Source organism: Rhinolophus sinicus, chromosome 17 (genome assembly GCF_057876585.1).
Source record: "Rhinolophus sinicus isolate RSI-liver-muscle chromosome 17, RSI-T2T, whole genome shotgun sequence".
NCBI classification, from domain to species: Eukaryota; Metazoa; Chordata; class Mammalia; order Chiroptera; family Rhinolophidae; genus Rhinolophus; species Rhinolophus sinicus.
The window spans coordinates 137374552-137390666 of record NC_142517.1 but is presented as its reverse complement, the minus strand read 5'-3'; the positions used below and the strand labels follow the sequence as shown (position 1 = coordinate 137390666).

The 16115-nt window shown below is 35.8% G+C and overlaps 1 protein-coding gene across 1 annotated transcript in view; it reads right to left on the bottom strand.

The window, feature by feature from the left end:
• Positions 1–16115, bottom strand: part of ARHGAP15 (Rho GTPase activating protein 15) — a 620344-nt gene that overhangs the window by 507184 nt on the left and 97045 nt on the right. The window contains exon 5 of the mRNA XM_019735910.2: positions 9833–9920. Within this exon, the coding sequence (XP_019591469.1) occupies positions 9833–9920 (88 nt within the window). The remainder of the gene's footprint in view (positions 1–9832; positions 9921–16115) is intronic.

The following is a 16115-nucleotide window of genomic DNA, read 5'->3' as shown; positions in this document are numbered from 1 at the left end:
ATTTGATATCATTTTTTTCTTACAAAGTTTATGTTAATAAAACACTAGAATTCAATTTCCTTTCCTCCTTCCTTGTTTTCCATCTCCAGCCATCATCCTCCAGATTTTGGAGTGTTATTTTTTTCAAATTTTAAATGTACGATGAGGCCACATGATAGTGCCTTCTATGGCGATGCTAATAAACTGTCCAATGATAACCATGCTGACTGCCTGAGCACTCTGATTATAAGAATCAAAATATTAAAGGAGTTTTAAAATGCCTTCATTAGGCTAAGGTTGGTAGATCTATTGTTTGCCCTTCCATTTTTCATAATCTTTTTGAGCAGGGATCTGAATAAGTACTGAACACTCACTTTACAAAGATAAAATCATTCCATATTCATTTTGCACAGAATACTCAATAATTCATGAATAGGTTTCTGATTGAAACTATTTTCATCTTTTTGCTAAATGACATCATTTCACTCCCATAAATAAGTTCATTTTGTTATTAAAATCATACTACAGTGAATGAGCACTAGATGTATCACATTATTTAATTAATGCTTATGTTCGTTATTTGCATTGGAAGTAAATAATATTAAAAAGTAAACAAATTATTTTAATGAGGACTTTTATATTACTCTTTTTTTGCTTTCAAGGTTATGGCTGAATGCGTGGTTTGAAAAATTTAATAGTTTATTAAATGCCTTGGAAAAGTTTTCTATCATTTGAAGTAAAATTTGCCTGTGTTTGCTTCTGACTAAAAGTATTAGTACAATGTAAAGTGAAAAACATAAAAGTTACATACACAAATAAGTTACATACACAATATGGAGTTGCTCCATACTGAACATACTGACTTCAAAACCATATATTTTTGGGAGAGAAATATTTTCCTTAAATATTTATAATGCTTTTAAATCTATGTTAAAAGTGACACTATGTTTCCCTAGAGCACTCTGATAATTTTGACAGAAACAGCTGATGATGGTAATAAGATCTACATATTTGGTCTGATTTTGGATGGATATGGCAATGAGATATTTCTTAAACTAGAAATGGACTTTACACACGTGTTTATTTTAGTAGGATGCAACACTAAACATGTATTCCGGAGACACATGAAAACACTTCTAGGTTTATTACTGGTACTCACTGATGAACTGATACACCCACGTTCTTGAGATAGCATATTTTTAGTATTTCTTAGATAAATGGACTTGCATGCTTTCTTTGCATTAATGCATCTTTAGAAATGACTATACTGTTAAAAGATCAAAGGCATATGAGACTATTAAAATATTTTCTGAGTGAGAAAATGCCCTGTGATTTACTATATGCATTGGGCCATAATGACGACAAACTTAGCCATTTTGCTATTTGCCAGTAAGAACATAGTCCTCATTGTTCTCATCGATTTCCATAAATTCTTAGAATTTGTCAGTCAGATTATTTAACAAGTCCTGTCTTCTTTTTAATAAAAATAGACAAAAATATATCTTAATTCCCCAAACCTGTCTCTGCAAACTCTGAATCTATCTTAGTTTGAGGATATTTAGTGTTGATTACAAAGGGCTCTCCAGTGCCTACAGAATGAAATCATCTCTTCTTACAATCCTGTTCAAGGTCTTTCATAAACGGATTTCATAGTAACTGTCTAACCAAGTTAGAGTTCCTGCTGTTCCACAATGTTGTTCCTCAACTTATTTGGAGGCAATCCCTTACTCCAAGTGCATGCAGACAACTTATAGAAGAAGCACAAAATGGTCTGAATTGGGCCACATCCTCTCTAGACCTCAGAGAACCTCCAAAAAATAGTTTCAAGAGCAATGACTAGCACCTAGTATGTACAGGGCAAAGCAAGATATTAATTCATATCTGTAAAATAAATCAACTTAGGAATTAATTTCCCATATTTTATCACTGCTACTCTTTATTTGTATATAACCCCCCCCTTTCTGCATTGAAATCCTATTCATCCTTCAAAATCATACTCAAATATCACTTCCTCTATGCATATATGTAAAATCCTTTGCAATTGGAAGCAATCATGTTCTTCTCTGTGATATCATAAAACTAATCTAGATCTCTGTTCATGCCATTTTGGAGCAATTATCAATGTCCATTTTTTTACTACAATTACTCAATATATGATCATACTTTCTATTTGTTTCTATGCCCTCAAGTGAAAGATCTCAGTCTGATTCATTTTTTGTATCTTTCGTAACACCTAGCATAGTAGCTTAAACATCAAGGACACTCAGTGCTATCTGCAGAATGAACAAATGGAGAGACATATAGGGTCAGCATTCCTTAAAACAACAGTCCATTACTTAAAAAGAATTACCTGTAGCTTACTGTATGGTTCCCCAGCACATTTTCTTATATTTTTTTTATTACTTTAGTCATGTTTTATTATAATAAACCTACATGTGATTCTGTCTATGCTTCCACACTACAAGCACCTTGAAAGGAGGGATCATATATTATTCCTCTGGAAATCACTAGGGTGTAAAAACACATTGTGTGATACCTGTTAGGAGTTAATTTGTCATTTAATAGGTAAATGAATGGTTGCTCTAAATTGTAGAGCTTCTTCCCCATCAATCTACCAAGTTTATTTATTTATCTATTTATTTTAAACCAGGCACACAAATTTGCCACATCTCATGCCTGGAGTCAAGTGTCTATTCCATATCAAGCAGAAACTCTGAAATCACAGGGCACAGCAGGTACCTAAGAGGCAAGTTGCATTTGAAGTGCTGGAGCCTTGGAAATACTTCACTGATACTAAAGTAGGCCAGTGTACCTGAAAAATGCAAAGGGTGTGAGTAAACACCTCAGAGGATAAATCAAACTGACAATTCTTATTTCTTTAGGACTTCTCTAGCACCAGATGAAACAAATAATATTGTAGGTCTTTTGAGGCAACAGTTTTGCTCATGGTCTAAATGAGATGAAGCCATGAGCCTAGAAGTAAAGGTTTCCTCTCTTCCCTTTTCCCCATGTATTTGTTGATAGATTACTCTGGGGTAAAGCTGTCTGGAGAATACTGACGTACCTTATTAAAGATTTGCCCCTGGTAGTAAATCTCAGCCTATGATACTCTTCCTACTCCTTTGCTTTATCCTATCATCCAACAAAACTGAAAAACTTATTTCTCTTTTTAGCACACAGACCTTGTCCATTCTCAGTTTAATACCATTGTTCATATTTTTTACTCCACTGGAATTCCTTGCCTACAAATCTCCCACAGTGAAATTATAACCATCCTTCAAGGCCCAATTCAAATATTCACAGATGTGAGCTCTCCCTCCTTTAAATCTCAAAAAACTCTTCTGTATTTCTTATTTCATCTCATCCTATTTTTTGGCAGAGATGCTAAAAGCAAAGACTGTATCTTGATTATTCCTGATTATATCTCTATGCCTTATATGTAGCCCTAACGAGCAAGCTGTTCATTGTAGGATTTCAATACATATTCTTATGAAGCCTTTTCCCACCAAGGCTCATATAAATAGCACACAGTTGATTAACCAAATGCATATTTAAATGAAAGTGAGGTAGATTGTAATGAGCAACTATGTTATTTGGATCAACTCTCCAACTAAAAACAATGAAAAATGCTGGATAAATTGTTTCAAATTACCTTAAAAGAACAAAAAGGCTGAAAAGATAGTGGAAACAGAGAGGGGAAATATTTTTTGGAGGTGGAATCTAAAACCAGAGAGAAAAGCTGGGAATATCAAATGAACATAACTGCACTGTGCCTGAGGGCATTTGTTTAATCTACACATTTGAATGTTGATCAGTCAACCTCACAGAATAACAGAAAAGATGCTGCTTGAGATCTTATGAAAGGATAAAGAAGAACCAATATTAAACCTGCTGTCTTTCTCCAATCCCAAGGGACTATAAAGAAGACTGCCTTTGTAGAGGAGCAATGTAAAAGAAGAAAAAAAGGAAGAGTAAAGAATAATTATGTCAGAAGCTGTAGCACAGCTGTAGCCCTCCTATTATGTACATATGGCCTAAAAATTTTAAACTGTTAACGTAGATTGAATTAATTACTCACTGGGAGTATCCTAGCCCTCTGACAATATTGCAAAACAGTTTGGAGCGGGATATATTTATCCCAGGCCTCAGAGAACCTCCCATGATATTTCAATAACAATGACTAGCACACAGTCAAAGATAACCAGACCTACAAGGAAAACAAGCAACGTGAGAACCATCAGAAAGAGACAGACACAAACTTTAGATGCTAGAATCACAAGACACAGAATATAAAACAACTATGCCCCTAATTTTAAGAAAATAAAAAAGTCTTAAAAATAGCTTCAGGAAACAACTATAACAAATGATATAGTAAGTCTAAAAATGAAACAAACTTCTAGAAATGGATATTATAATAATTACTGAATTAAAGAATTAGAAGGTAAATAAAGAGAAATTATTTGGAATGTAGTTCAGAAAGCTAAACAGAAAAAAAAGGAATGTAAAACTTATGGAGGACAGAGGTTTGACTAGAGGCTTAGAAGAAAATAAAAGAGAGAATGTAGAAGAAGTTACATTTTAAAAGATAATAGCTGGAAATTTTCTAAAATATATTAATGACAGTTATATATAATTTCAAGAGGCCCAAAAATCCAGGCAAGAAAAATAGAAAGAAATTGGCATCTGGATATATGATGGTAAAACTAGGGAAAAACAAAAATAATGGAAAATATTATGAGGAGCCAGAAAACAGCAGTTAGACTAATGGGTAACTTCTTGATCATAATACCATGACAGAAAACAGTGGAATGATACATCCAATGTGCAGAAAGAAAATAACTGCCAACTGAAAAGTCTATACTCAGAGAGACTATTTATTTCCAGAATGAGGGAGAAATAGAGACATTTTGAAACAAGCAGACATTGAGACAGATTGTCACTACAAGACCCTTACTACAAGATTTTCCCAGAATATACTTCAAACAGAAGGAAAAGTGATCCTAGAAGGAAGGTCTAAGACGCAGGAAGAAATAAGTAGCAAACAGGATGGTAAATATTGGGCAAATGGAAACCAACATTCATTATATGAAAGAGAATAAATAATGTATAGTGGTGTTAAGAAAGAGAGAGAGAGAGAGAGAGAGAGAGAGAGAGAGAGAACGAAAGAAAGAGTATTAAAGTACCAAACAGCAACAGCATATACATTGGGAAGGGAATAAATAGACTAAACGTAGTCTAAGGTATTATAATATTTTGGAATAGGGTAAAGGATTTCGTTAGCTTTAGTGTTTGGTAAGCACCAATGTTTTAATCCCAGGTAAGCCACTAAAAAAACAGAAACAAAGTGTATCACTAAACCAGTACAGAAAAATACAGAATAATAAAAATAAATAAATAAGTGGAAAGAAAAAGGAAGACATATTTAGAGAAACAAGCAAAACCAAACAGAACATATGCTGTGATTCTATTTATATAAATTCAAAACCAGACAAAGTAAACTATATTTATTAACAGCTATAGACATAGGTGGAAAAATAATGAAAGGTGATAAAATAATGACTAAATACAATTTAACTCTGTGGCAAAGGAAGAAGCTGTGATGACATAGGGACAAATGGTGTGAGGTGGGGCTTCTGGAGGGGCTAACAGCATCTATATCTTGACCTGGGTTGTGGTTATATAGGAGTCTGATGCATAACTGTTAAAATATACATATATGTCTTATACATTTTATTAAAAAATTGCTTCTGCATTATTTTTCAGGGACAATATTTAAAAAAAGTTAAATATTGAGTTACAAATCAGAATGTATAAAAATATATGAGAATATGAACACTACCCTTTCCTTCATAGTCCAGAATATCCAGATCTAGCGACATTGGTCGCTTTCAAATGCTCCTCCTCACAGAAGAGCCAGCCAATCTGGACGAAATTTTCTCTGGTCTGAGGTGAAGTAAACAAAACAGAGACAAGTACCATGGGTGCCAAAAAAATGTTGTCTTTATATATTGACATCTTTTGTTGTCGATATATATTGAGTATTACAATTTTAATACAGTTTTTTCCTTTCTTAAAATGTGTATACTTTTTGTTGTTGTTGTTGTTGTTTGTTTGTTTTCTTGGCAACCTATGTATGTGTAACTATAGGCAGAAAGACTAGGGTTTCAGGGAGAAAGGGGAGAAGAAAGGAAGGATGAGGTGATGTAAATCTTAAGAAAAGATACAGCTACCAGAGCAACAAGAACTAGATTTCGGTGGTGGAGAATAGACCCAGGATGCCATCTGGTCCCTCAGGGGGAACGTTAGCTAATTGTAATGGATTATAATATTATTAGCACACAGGCAGGGAAAATCTCCACCCTCTGTGCTGCCATGACAGTTCCGACAAGAGTCAAATAAGGACAAATCCCGACTCCCAACGGGAAGGAGAGGTCACTGAGGACCCACCTAGGAATGACTATAAAACCACACCTAAAACTTGAATGTTTCATATCCTCATTTTAGAAGTAATAAATCCCTAAGTCTCTTTGTTCTTCTGTGCAGTAGCTCTTCTCCTGGCCTGCCCGCTCCCACTATTTGGGGAGTATACTAACTTCTTTTCTTTTAATAAATCCACTGCTTGCTTGGCTTTGCTTGGTTAGCTTACTTGGTGCATCCTTGAATTCTGTCCTGTGATGACACCAAGAACTTGTTTTTTGGCAACATATGTACACATAGAAGGAACCTGTGAATCTGTAATTTGCACACACCAGTGAAGTGATTCTGTGTATATTTTCAGGGGAAGGCAACTTTTGATAAAAATGTGAGTAAATTATGAATTGAAAGAACTTCAGTGAGAATGAAAAATAGCCAAACATGGAATTGTGCGATCAGGCACAGCATTTTGTGACATGCTATAGTAAAGGTGAAAGCTGTAAGGGTAAGTGCCAATAGAGGTAAATGCGGGCCCCAGGAAAATGGATATGGATATGCACGAGGTTACCTCCAGAGCCCCAGCTGGAAGGACGGCTTCATTTTCAGAATTTTTCAGTACTCAGACACAACATTTTATACAGCTGATGAGTATGTATTTCTTGGAGGCCATACATACTGGTGTTCTTTGAATTAATATATTTTCTCTTCTATACATGTCTGAATTGTGTAAAACTAATATAGTGTAAAACTAATATAAGGGAATAATATGTTATAATTATATTATAATCTAGATCATGTATTATAGAACATAATAAATATATTTTACATTTAATAGAGTATATTGTAATAGAATATGATAATTATTTATGGCTAGCATGTATTTGTTGTTTGTTTTAATAACTAATGTCATTCCCGGACTAATTGTGGGACAGATCAGTATCCCCATTTTACAGATGAGGATTCTGAAACTCAAAGTTGAATAAGTTTGTCAGTTCCTCAGGGGCAAAACTTGTCAGCTCCTAAATTCCCTGTGGTTGAACTTCAAAGCCCTGTTCCTAGCTACTTTGTTGCTTTGTCTCACCACTGCATTAACATTCAAAGAGCATTCTTGTAAAGATTAAAATGCCATTTACTCTTTTAAACCACTTTCTGCATTCACTCAGGCAGTTTCTTTCCACTGACCCCTTGGAGGGAATGACTGACTTTTTCCCAGAAGCACATGAACAATACCAGAACAAGTGTAAGGGGGTTCAAGGGGAAATTCAGAAATTTGGGCATGAATCTCTTTCAAAATAAAACCACAGCATCTTTAATCAAGGCCTGGCAATCAACGTATCGTTTCTCTGAGACTGAAGTTGGTAAATGTGGGCTATCCCACTAGGCCTTTAATACTTGGTTAGAAATGGATCCAAGAAGTCGACTAGCAATACAATTCATGCAGTACAAACATGAATCTGTAATTCTCTTCCCTGTTACCACAAAACATAGCTAGTTCCTGTCCTGAATTCACTTTGAAGACAAGGAGTGCTTGGGAGAAACCTTAAGAGCGTTGAAATTCAGGCCAGAAGGAATAAATAGGGACTACCAAAAAAAAAAATTAATAATAATTAACAAATATCTTCTTAAAGTAAAATCTATTGTCAATTTACAATTCTGAAGTTTGAACTTGGGGCATGCAATTAGTAGGCTTACTTGCCATGTTTGCCTATAATCTAAAAGGGAGTCTTCTTTCACCTCTATAAAATCAAAGAGCTGATAATTCTATCTCCTCCTATGAGGAGATTAAAATAATAAAATAACAATAAACCAAATGCTTTAATTTGAGATCTAATCTCTCCCATTTTCCCAGCACATTCACATACACTCTGCTCCAACAGAATTCTTCTCACCCAGCAGGACGAAGATCATCTTCTCAGCAGCCAACCTCAGTTAGGCTTTCCTGACTTCCTCCCCCTCAGAACTCATTCAAAGGGAAGACAAAGGACCTGTGAGTGGATGGGAGCTATTTTGCGCCCAGCCCTTAGGGGTACTTTATTTTTCTTAAAAAGATTATCTCAACTTTACTGTAGCCAAAAAATAAAAACAAAACAAAACCCTAAAATAAATTTGAGGCAGTTTAAATTAAAAATACAAAGGCCTGAGATATATTTTTAATTTATTCATAATTAGTTTACTGATTGGACCGCAATGAAGCTCCAAAATCAGCAAGCCACTTGGGGATAAAGGCTATTGCAATTATCAGAAGCAAGCCAAATGCTACCTTTTGTTCTTACTAAAAATCTTCTCCTTAAAAAAAAAAAAAAAAAAAAAAAAAAATCTCTTGCAGATGATTTTCTATTTCCTATTTAAAGAGGATTACATAGCAAACATGACTAGTGGCTGGAAAGCAAAGAACTTTCCATTGTTTTATTATCTGCCAAATACAAATTAGTTCATTGTGGTTAATTCCTGCCAAACTACCCCTTTCCCTGCCGCCCATCAGGCCGAGGTATGGCAGGTTGGTTCCTGCCCGCAGTCCTTCCTAATCAGGAGGCTGTCAGATATGCTGCCTGCCCACTGTCTCCTACATCGTGTGGCAGCTCTGGTGTTTTGGCAGCAAGGGTTCCAGCTTGAACTGCCCCAGTAACTATTAATAGCTCAAAATTGTTCCTACATACTATCACTGTCAAATCTCTGTGGGTGTATATGAGGCTTTCCTCCAGGTACAATAAAGACACCCTACAAATTTCACTTTGTAATAACTATAGGATACAGAAATTGTATTAGTTCCATTAGATAAAGTCATAGATGTATTTGGAAAGGTTAGCTGGATATAGTGAATGTCACAGCTAGACTAAGATAAAAAATCACTTTGTTAACTTAGACTGTTTCCTCATTGGTAACACCCTAAATTAAGGTGCCATTTATAAACAGTTTAGTATTATTTATTAATGTGTGATGCACTTTATAGCATGCTAGATAACAACTTAAATTCATGTATTAAAGATGCACATACATGGTTTAATACGATTTACGTCTTATAATATTCTTTAAAACAGCTTCCCATAGTCTCATCCGTTAAGCATTTATTGCTAATGCATTTTATAACATACTTTATAATACATTATTTGAGCAAGTAGCTGCATTTAGAAGTCATTTCATAAATAAGAATAAAGCATTTATAAATGGCACCTTAATTTAAAGTGTTACCTTCATATTACTAGATAGCTGCTCACCATTCATCTTATTTCATGATTATTCTCCAAATGCACCACTTAATAAAATAGACACTAAGTTCTATTTTCCCTTCATCGGATTAAAAGTTTATTGAGTTGTTTCCTCCATCTGCTTTCAGATGTTAGTAGCTTGGAAGCCTGAGTATGATTTCTGCTAAAACCAAACTTTTAATTCAACAATATTTCTGTAAAGATGATAATAGGAGAAACAGAAAACTACCTACCATATTAGACAGAGCCTGTTGCTTGGATTCTTTGTAAAATTCAATTTTTCGACTCGAGAGCACAATCCAGGAAGTAGACCAGTTTTTCCTTTGGAAAAAAAAAACAACAACAACGGAAAAGAACATTATCACTCGAAGTAATTATTCATTGATATAATACGAGCAACATTTAGAATGACTAGAGATGATCTTTATTAACTAGAATTCCTGAAAGTCTTCTTTGTTAAAGTCTATAGATCGTATTGGATTTCGGTAATATTATAGACGTTCTATCATTATTAAAACCATGGCATTTATAGTAACAGTTTCTCAATTAGTAGATCCTTCCCAAATCCTTTCAACTACTAAAAGTCCAATTTTTGTGTATCCGTGTTCTATAAAACATCCACTCCATAAAGTCTGTTTCTACAGCAAGCCAAAAACAGCAAAGTGAAAATGGGAATCAGAACCCCTTCTTTCATTGTTACTTCTCTTCATTAATTTTGTATATTTCAAAATCTGAAAAACTAAAGAGCTAATGTGTCGCTGCTTAATTCAAAAGACTTTTTAACGTTGAATTTCACTATAAATAAATTTAAAAAAAAACAATGCAAATAAAAAAGAGTGGAATGCTTTTTTCCCTCTTTGCCAATCAAATTGGCAGGAATTTGAAGAAATAATACCAAGGGTTCCTGTATGTGTGGATAAATGGATTCTCCCATACAGTTTTGGTGGGAGTATAAACTAGCACATCTTTTCTGGAGTGAATTTGGCAATATGTTTTTTAAAAATCTTTAAAAGTGTGTATATCTTTTGACTAAACAAGTCCATTCCTATGAATTTCAATTTATACTAAAGAAATCATCTCATAAGTTGTCGCTTTGCCCTAGTGCCCATTTCTCCTTTTAGGTACCAGCAGCACCAAGGGGAATTAGAGCAGCCCTAGCCTTCTCTTTATGGAGGTCATAATATTAGCTGGCCCCATAATATAAGATAGCCCCAGACAGAGAAGAGAGAAACATTGGAAGGACTGCTTGCTGGTCTAGACTGGGCATCTTTTCTTCCCATCCCTTCTTTTGGCTGTACATGATCAGGGAGTACGGAACACCCTCAGACAGTATGGAACCCATATTTAACCTGCCTGTTATAGTTCCCACTATACTTTTCATCTCCCGGCAGGGAGATACTATGCCTTATTTGCTTCCTGTCTATAGCAAGCCCTGAATAAATGGTTCTGATTTGAATCTGCTTCAGATGTTGATCTTTTATAAAACTTTTTGGCATTACCCTTCCCTTCCTCAAACTTGGAACTGGAACTGGTTAGAACTGAAGCTGCATGAAATTCAATTATCTCATGGTTCTCTATTAGAACTTTGAACTGCTGTGAAATGTTCCCTGTTAGGGGACGCTGATGAACAGGCCAAACGGTAAGAAATGCAGGGCTTGGAACCATAGTGACAGGAATTGCTCTGACACTTAGCATGTAGTGCTATTTCATTTTAAATTTATAAACTTCAAATGATGTCTTTACGGTATTAGAATAAGAGTAAAGCTTTTTCCAATTGGTTTAAAATAACTTTGTTTCTACAGGAAGAATAAAATGCTGTTGTCATCTTTTAGATGCCCAATTTCATTCCATTTTTTCATGATCTCTTTTAAAATAATAATTAGCGTAAATTATTTTGAGTACCTAGCATAAGTTTGATTGTCTAGTGGAGGTTTAGCTTCACAGAAAAGATGATGAAAGCACTTATATGTCCATTTCCTAATATGGAAAATAAGGTTCAGAGAGCATAGGCAACTTAAAGGAATGTATTAGATTTAGAGTCAAACCCAGTTTCTCTGAAGCCTGTCATCTGTTTCCTAATTTATGCTGTCTTTTTTAAAGGATTAAGCAGCACTGTCTTGGTTAAGGAGACCACCAATGTTAGATTTTGTCATAGTTTTAGCTGAAATACTCAAATTATAAAAGTTGGTGTGCATAGTCTGTAACAAGGGACAAGCCATCTGTATGTACTCTCTTATGAACTCTGTTACCTGATGCGAATCGGAAGGATTGGGCAGAGGGCCATGCTCCCAAACTCTTTCCTTCCCTTAGAAGTTGCGCTGACTTAAAGGAGTCACAGGACAGGCCATTCAGCTCCTCATAAGAAGCTGGAAGCAGAGGTCTGCTCCTAATGGCTGCACCTCTGTCTCTTTCTTATGAGAGGACTATTCTGGTTTGTGATGAGCAGACTCACCAGCATTCAGGAGGGAGCATAAACCCTGACAGTGAGTCAAAAGCCTCTAGTCCAGGAGTGACTGCAAAGTCACTGAATGGGAACAACTTTTAACTTATGACTTAAGTTGGAACCTCCTCTCTCAATGAAGTCCTCTAGAGACTTGACCATCATCCTTACAATCTCTGTCCTGTCCATTTCCCATCTGATGGGTTTGCTTCATTGTGTTGCCTGTAGTCCTCAGGATATCAGTGGAAGAGTTTTCTGACCCAGTTACTCTAACACACTGTGCCTTTTGGATGCTATTGCCAGTTCTGGAGAGAGTGTGAAAAGGTTCAAATGGCAAGGGGTTGTTGTCCTGACTTGAATGAACTTTTAATGTTTTCTGTATGCAACCAAATCCTTTTATGTGACTGTTGTCCAGTATACTGAGCGACAACTCAGAAAGTGAGTAACTCCTGCAAGTTTAGAGGGTTTAGCCAGGACAGGTGAGTGTAGCAGGATCTGAAGAAACTTTTAAAATAGACCTTTTGAGGATGACGTAGTTTACAAAATGGAAAGTAAGACCCTCTACACCCCTAGTTCTCCCAAATAAATGAATACCATCCCTAACTTCCTAGAGCTTTTCCACTTCTGGGCACAGAATATAACATTTAGGAGGTGATTATTAAATTTTATTTTAATAAAAGAATGTATGGGCTCTCAGATTTCAGGAGGGTCACACACCTAGATTTTTCCTCCTCTTTGTTTGCTGGACTATACAAACATAGACTACAAAAAGACCCACTTCCTGCAATTCTCTTCTTTGTTCCTTAGTTCCCTAATGCTTTGATATGTTATTCCTAGCATTAAGAAAAAACAACAGAAAAACAAACCCACAAACAAAAAACCTGTCTAACACTTCTAACATATTTTTTTTGAATTTATAATTCAAGTGGCACCATATTTCTCCGAAAATAAGACTGGTTCTTATATTAAGTTTTGCTCCAAAAGACTCATTAGGGCTTATGTTCAGGGGATGTCATCCTGAAAAATCACACTAGGGCTTATTTTCCCATTAGGTCTTATTTTTGGGGAAACATGGCATTGCCTGTGCTTTCTCTGGAGGTCTTCCTGCCTTCTCAGACATGTGTCAATCAGATGACCTGGCATACTGTATGTATCAAGTAATTTAATCACTAAGCCCATCACAAGTATCTATTGAGCATCTACCATATGACAGACATAATTCTAAGGACTGAATAAATAAAGGCAAATAAGAGAGACCTTAAAAGTTTACCTCTAACTCAGAGGAGATGGGCAGTAGACATGTAAACAAATAAATCCTCCAAACAACACTGGGAGAAGGGTAATACCCCCACTTTAAAGATGAGAAAACTGAAGCTTAGTGAGACTGCATCCTACTCAAGGGCATAGAAGTAATACGTATGAGATTCAGGCCACGTCTCCTAGACCCTGAAGGCCATGCTCATTTGATTGTATTAACTGTCTCTAGAGCTGATGACATGAAGCTCTCCCTTCGTCATACTGAGCATGTCTACACAGAGCTTCATGAAAGGGTCTGAAAAAGGAAGACACAGAATTGTCAGAGAAGCACTTGAATGTGTTTCTCCTTGGAGCAAGGCCACTTCGTAGCCTGACCTGTGTTGTCCTGGAATGCTGAATTGCAAGCCCTTTCATCCCTACCTTTCCATGATAGCCAGCAGGTAAATATATTCATTGGTGGGAGCTGATTAACGCCTGTCCATCTGATCATCTTAACTTTAAGGGCACTGTTTTCTATTTTCCACACAGAAGGATAAAAACCAAACTGTTGGATAGACTTAAGGATTGAGTAAAACACATAGCTCAGGAAACATTCCACTTCAGTAAGTCAGAGGTCCCAGGAATAGGTGAGACAGTCTCCGCACAAATTTACACGGTAACAGTCAGGTGACAGATTGATATTGGTGGTAGCAATGTAGTGCAGGAAACAGATACAAGAAATGCAGGCATTTATTTTAATTTTTTTTTTTTGACAAAAACAAATCACATCTAAGGGGGGAAAGGTGGTTACTATAATTAGGAAGGATGGGGAACTAAATTCAAATAAGGAAAATGATATATAATGTATTCAATTGGTGGGACATTGTATCCCCAAAACAAACAACCCCCCCACCCCACAAAAAATAAAAAATAAAAGTAAAAAATAAAACCACACAACAAAATCCTAAAAACCTCAAAACCCAAAAAACTCAAAACAGGCGTCAGCTTGGCTGAAACTCTTTGCATTCTACAGAATGAACACCGGATGGCAGCACATAATAACAGCAACTTTGTAACTGCTTATCTGAAGAAGGCTTGATGGAAAATGGTCCTTAAAATATTCATTATGGTTATAAGAATCTGTTAGCTTGAGCTCTCGGTTTAACATAGCCATTTGCTCTAACATCAAAGCTTTATTTCCTACACTCACCTCTCCTATGCCTTCTTTAGGTAATGATAGGGTGGCAAACCAAAAAGTCAGAGGAAAATACGTGTGAGATTACTTGGTGAATTTCAGACTCTCTTTGGGCTGCCTGCCTTTGTTATCTGACTTGGTCACACTGGATTTGCCTTGATTCTGCACCAGTGGTGGGAGTGAAAGTGATTTACTCCAGTGTCCCTGACTGATTTACCGCAAAATCCCTCGGATACTGTTAAATGTTCTGACTCGTTCCCGAACTGGTAGGTTAAGAACTTATTTCTTCTCTCTCATATTTTAAGCTTGTAATTTATCACTTCTCAAAGGAGGGTCAAAGAGACACTGAGGTATAAATACACACATCTCTGTCAGTATTGCAAGAAATGTAAAAGCTTTATATATTCAAAGAGTTATCAGATGTTGGAAATTATAACAGAGCATATGACGGAAATCATAAAACTAAAGCAACGTTTAACAAATTAATCTCCATATTATGTACTCTTCAAATCTTCCTTCTAGTCCTCACTACTGAACATAAAAAGAAAGAAAGGCAGAGTCAGCCTGGAAGAGAATTTACTGGGTAAATTCTTATTAGAAAGTAGTAAGAAAAAAATGAGTTCACGTTAGAAGTATACTTTGGCATCAAATTCTAAAGGAAACCTATGCTGGGTAACAACTGTTAAAAAGAAGAAAAAGAAAACAAACAAACAAAGTCTGATAGCTATGGGCCCTAGGATGAAAATGGGCACTAATAACATAACCACTGTGTTGCCTTTATTTCACTTCTTTCTATAACCCTCCACTGTCCATCGTTTCCCCTGCAAGTACTTCTTTCCATGCGGTCTGAAGGGCAGAGCAGAGTTAGAGCTACATGTGAGAAGATGCACAGAGCATAAATGGGACGATGAAGGGGAAGGCATGAAGTGAGGGATGTAGAGGGAGAGATAAGGGTACAGAAGTAGGCTAAATGCTGTCGGGTGCCTTTGTGAAATTAAAGTATAGAAATTAACTTTTCATTAGGGTCTTTTCATATACAGTTTGAGAGACTCCGGGGCTACTTCACTTTTGGGGAGGGGAGACTACAAATGAAGGAATGCCTAAATTTCATCAGAAAAGCTGAAGCATGTTTTCAATGTATACAATTAAAAATAAAAGTTGAATGATGAATATCTGGCTTTCAATCCTGTCTGTGATCAATGGGGAAATTTGTAAAACTTCATTTCAAAATCAGGCTAAATTTATGGTCCTTTATGAATGTAAAACATACTCAGTATTTTGAGTCTTCCCTTCACGCAGTCTTATTCATATTCAGAGATTGGTCATACTTTTCTTAGAGAGAAAGAGGAAAAAAAAATATGAAAAAGGGAAGCTAAAAAAAAAAAAGAAAAATGGGAAGGGAGAGGAATGAAAATAAGGACACAATACACATTGTGGATGACCAATCATGGATTTAGCAGTAGAAAACTATAAATATTAGTAAAATAATATGTATCATGTGGCAACTGAAGCCCTTGGTATCGTTGATGGTACAAAATAAAAGGACAATTTTAGCTCCCTGGCCTCAAACGGCTTCTAGGAAGAGAGAAAAAACTAACCTACTTCACACAGAGGACAGGGCTGAAATCTTAGACTAACAATTTGT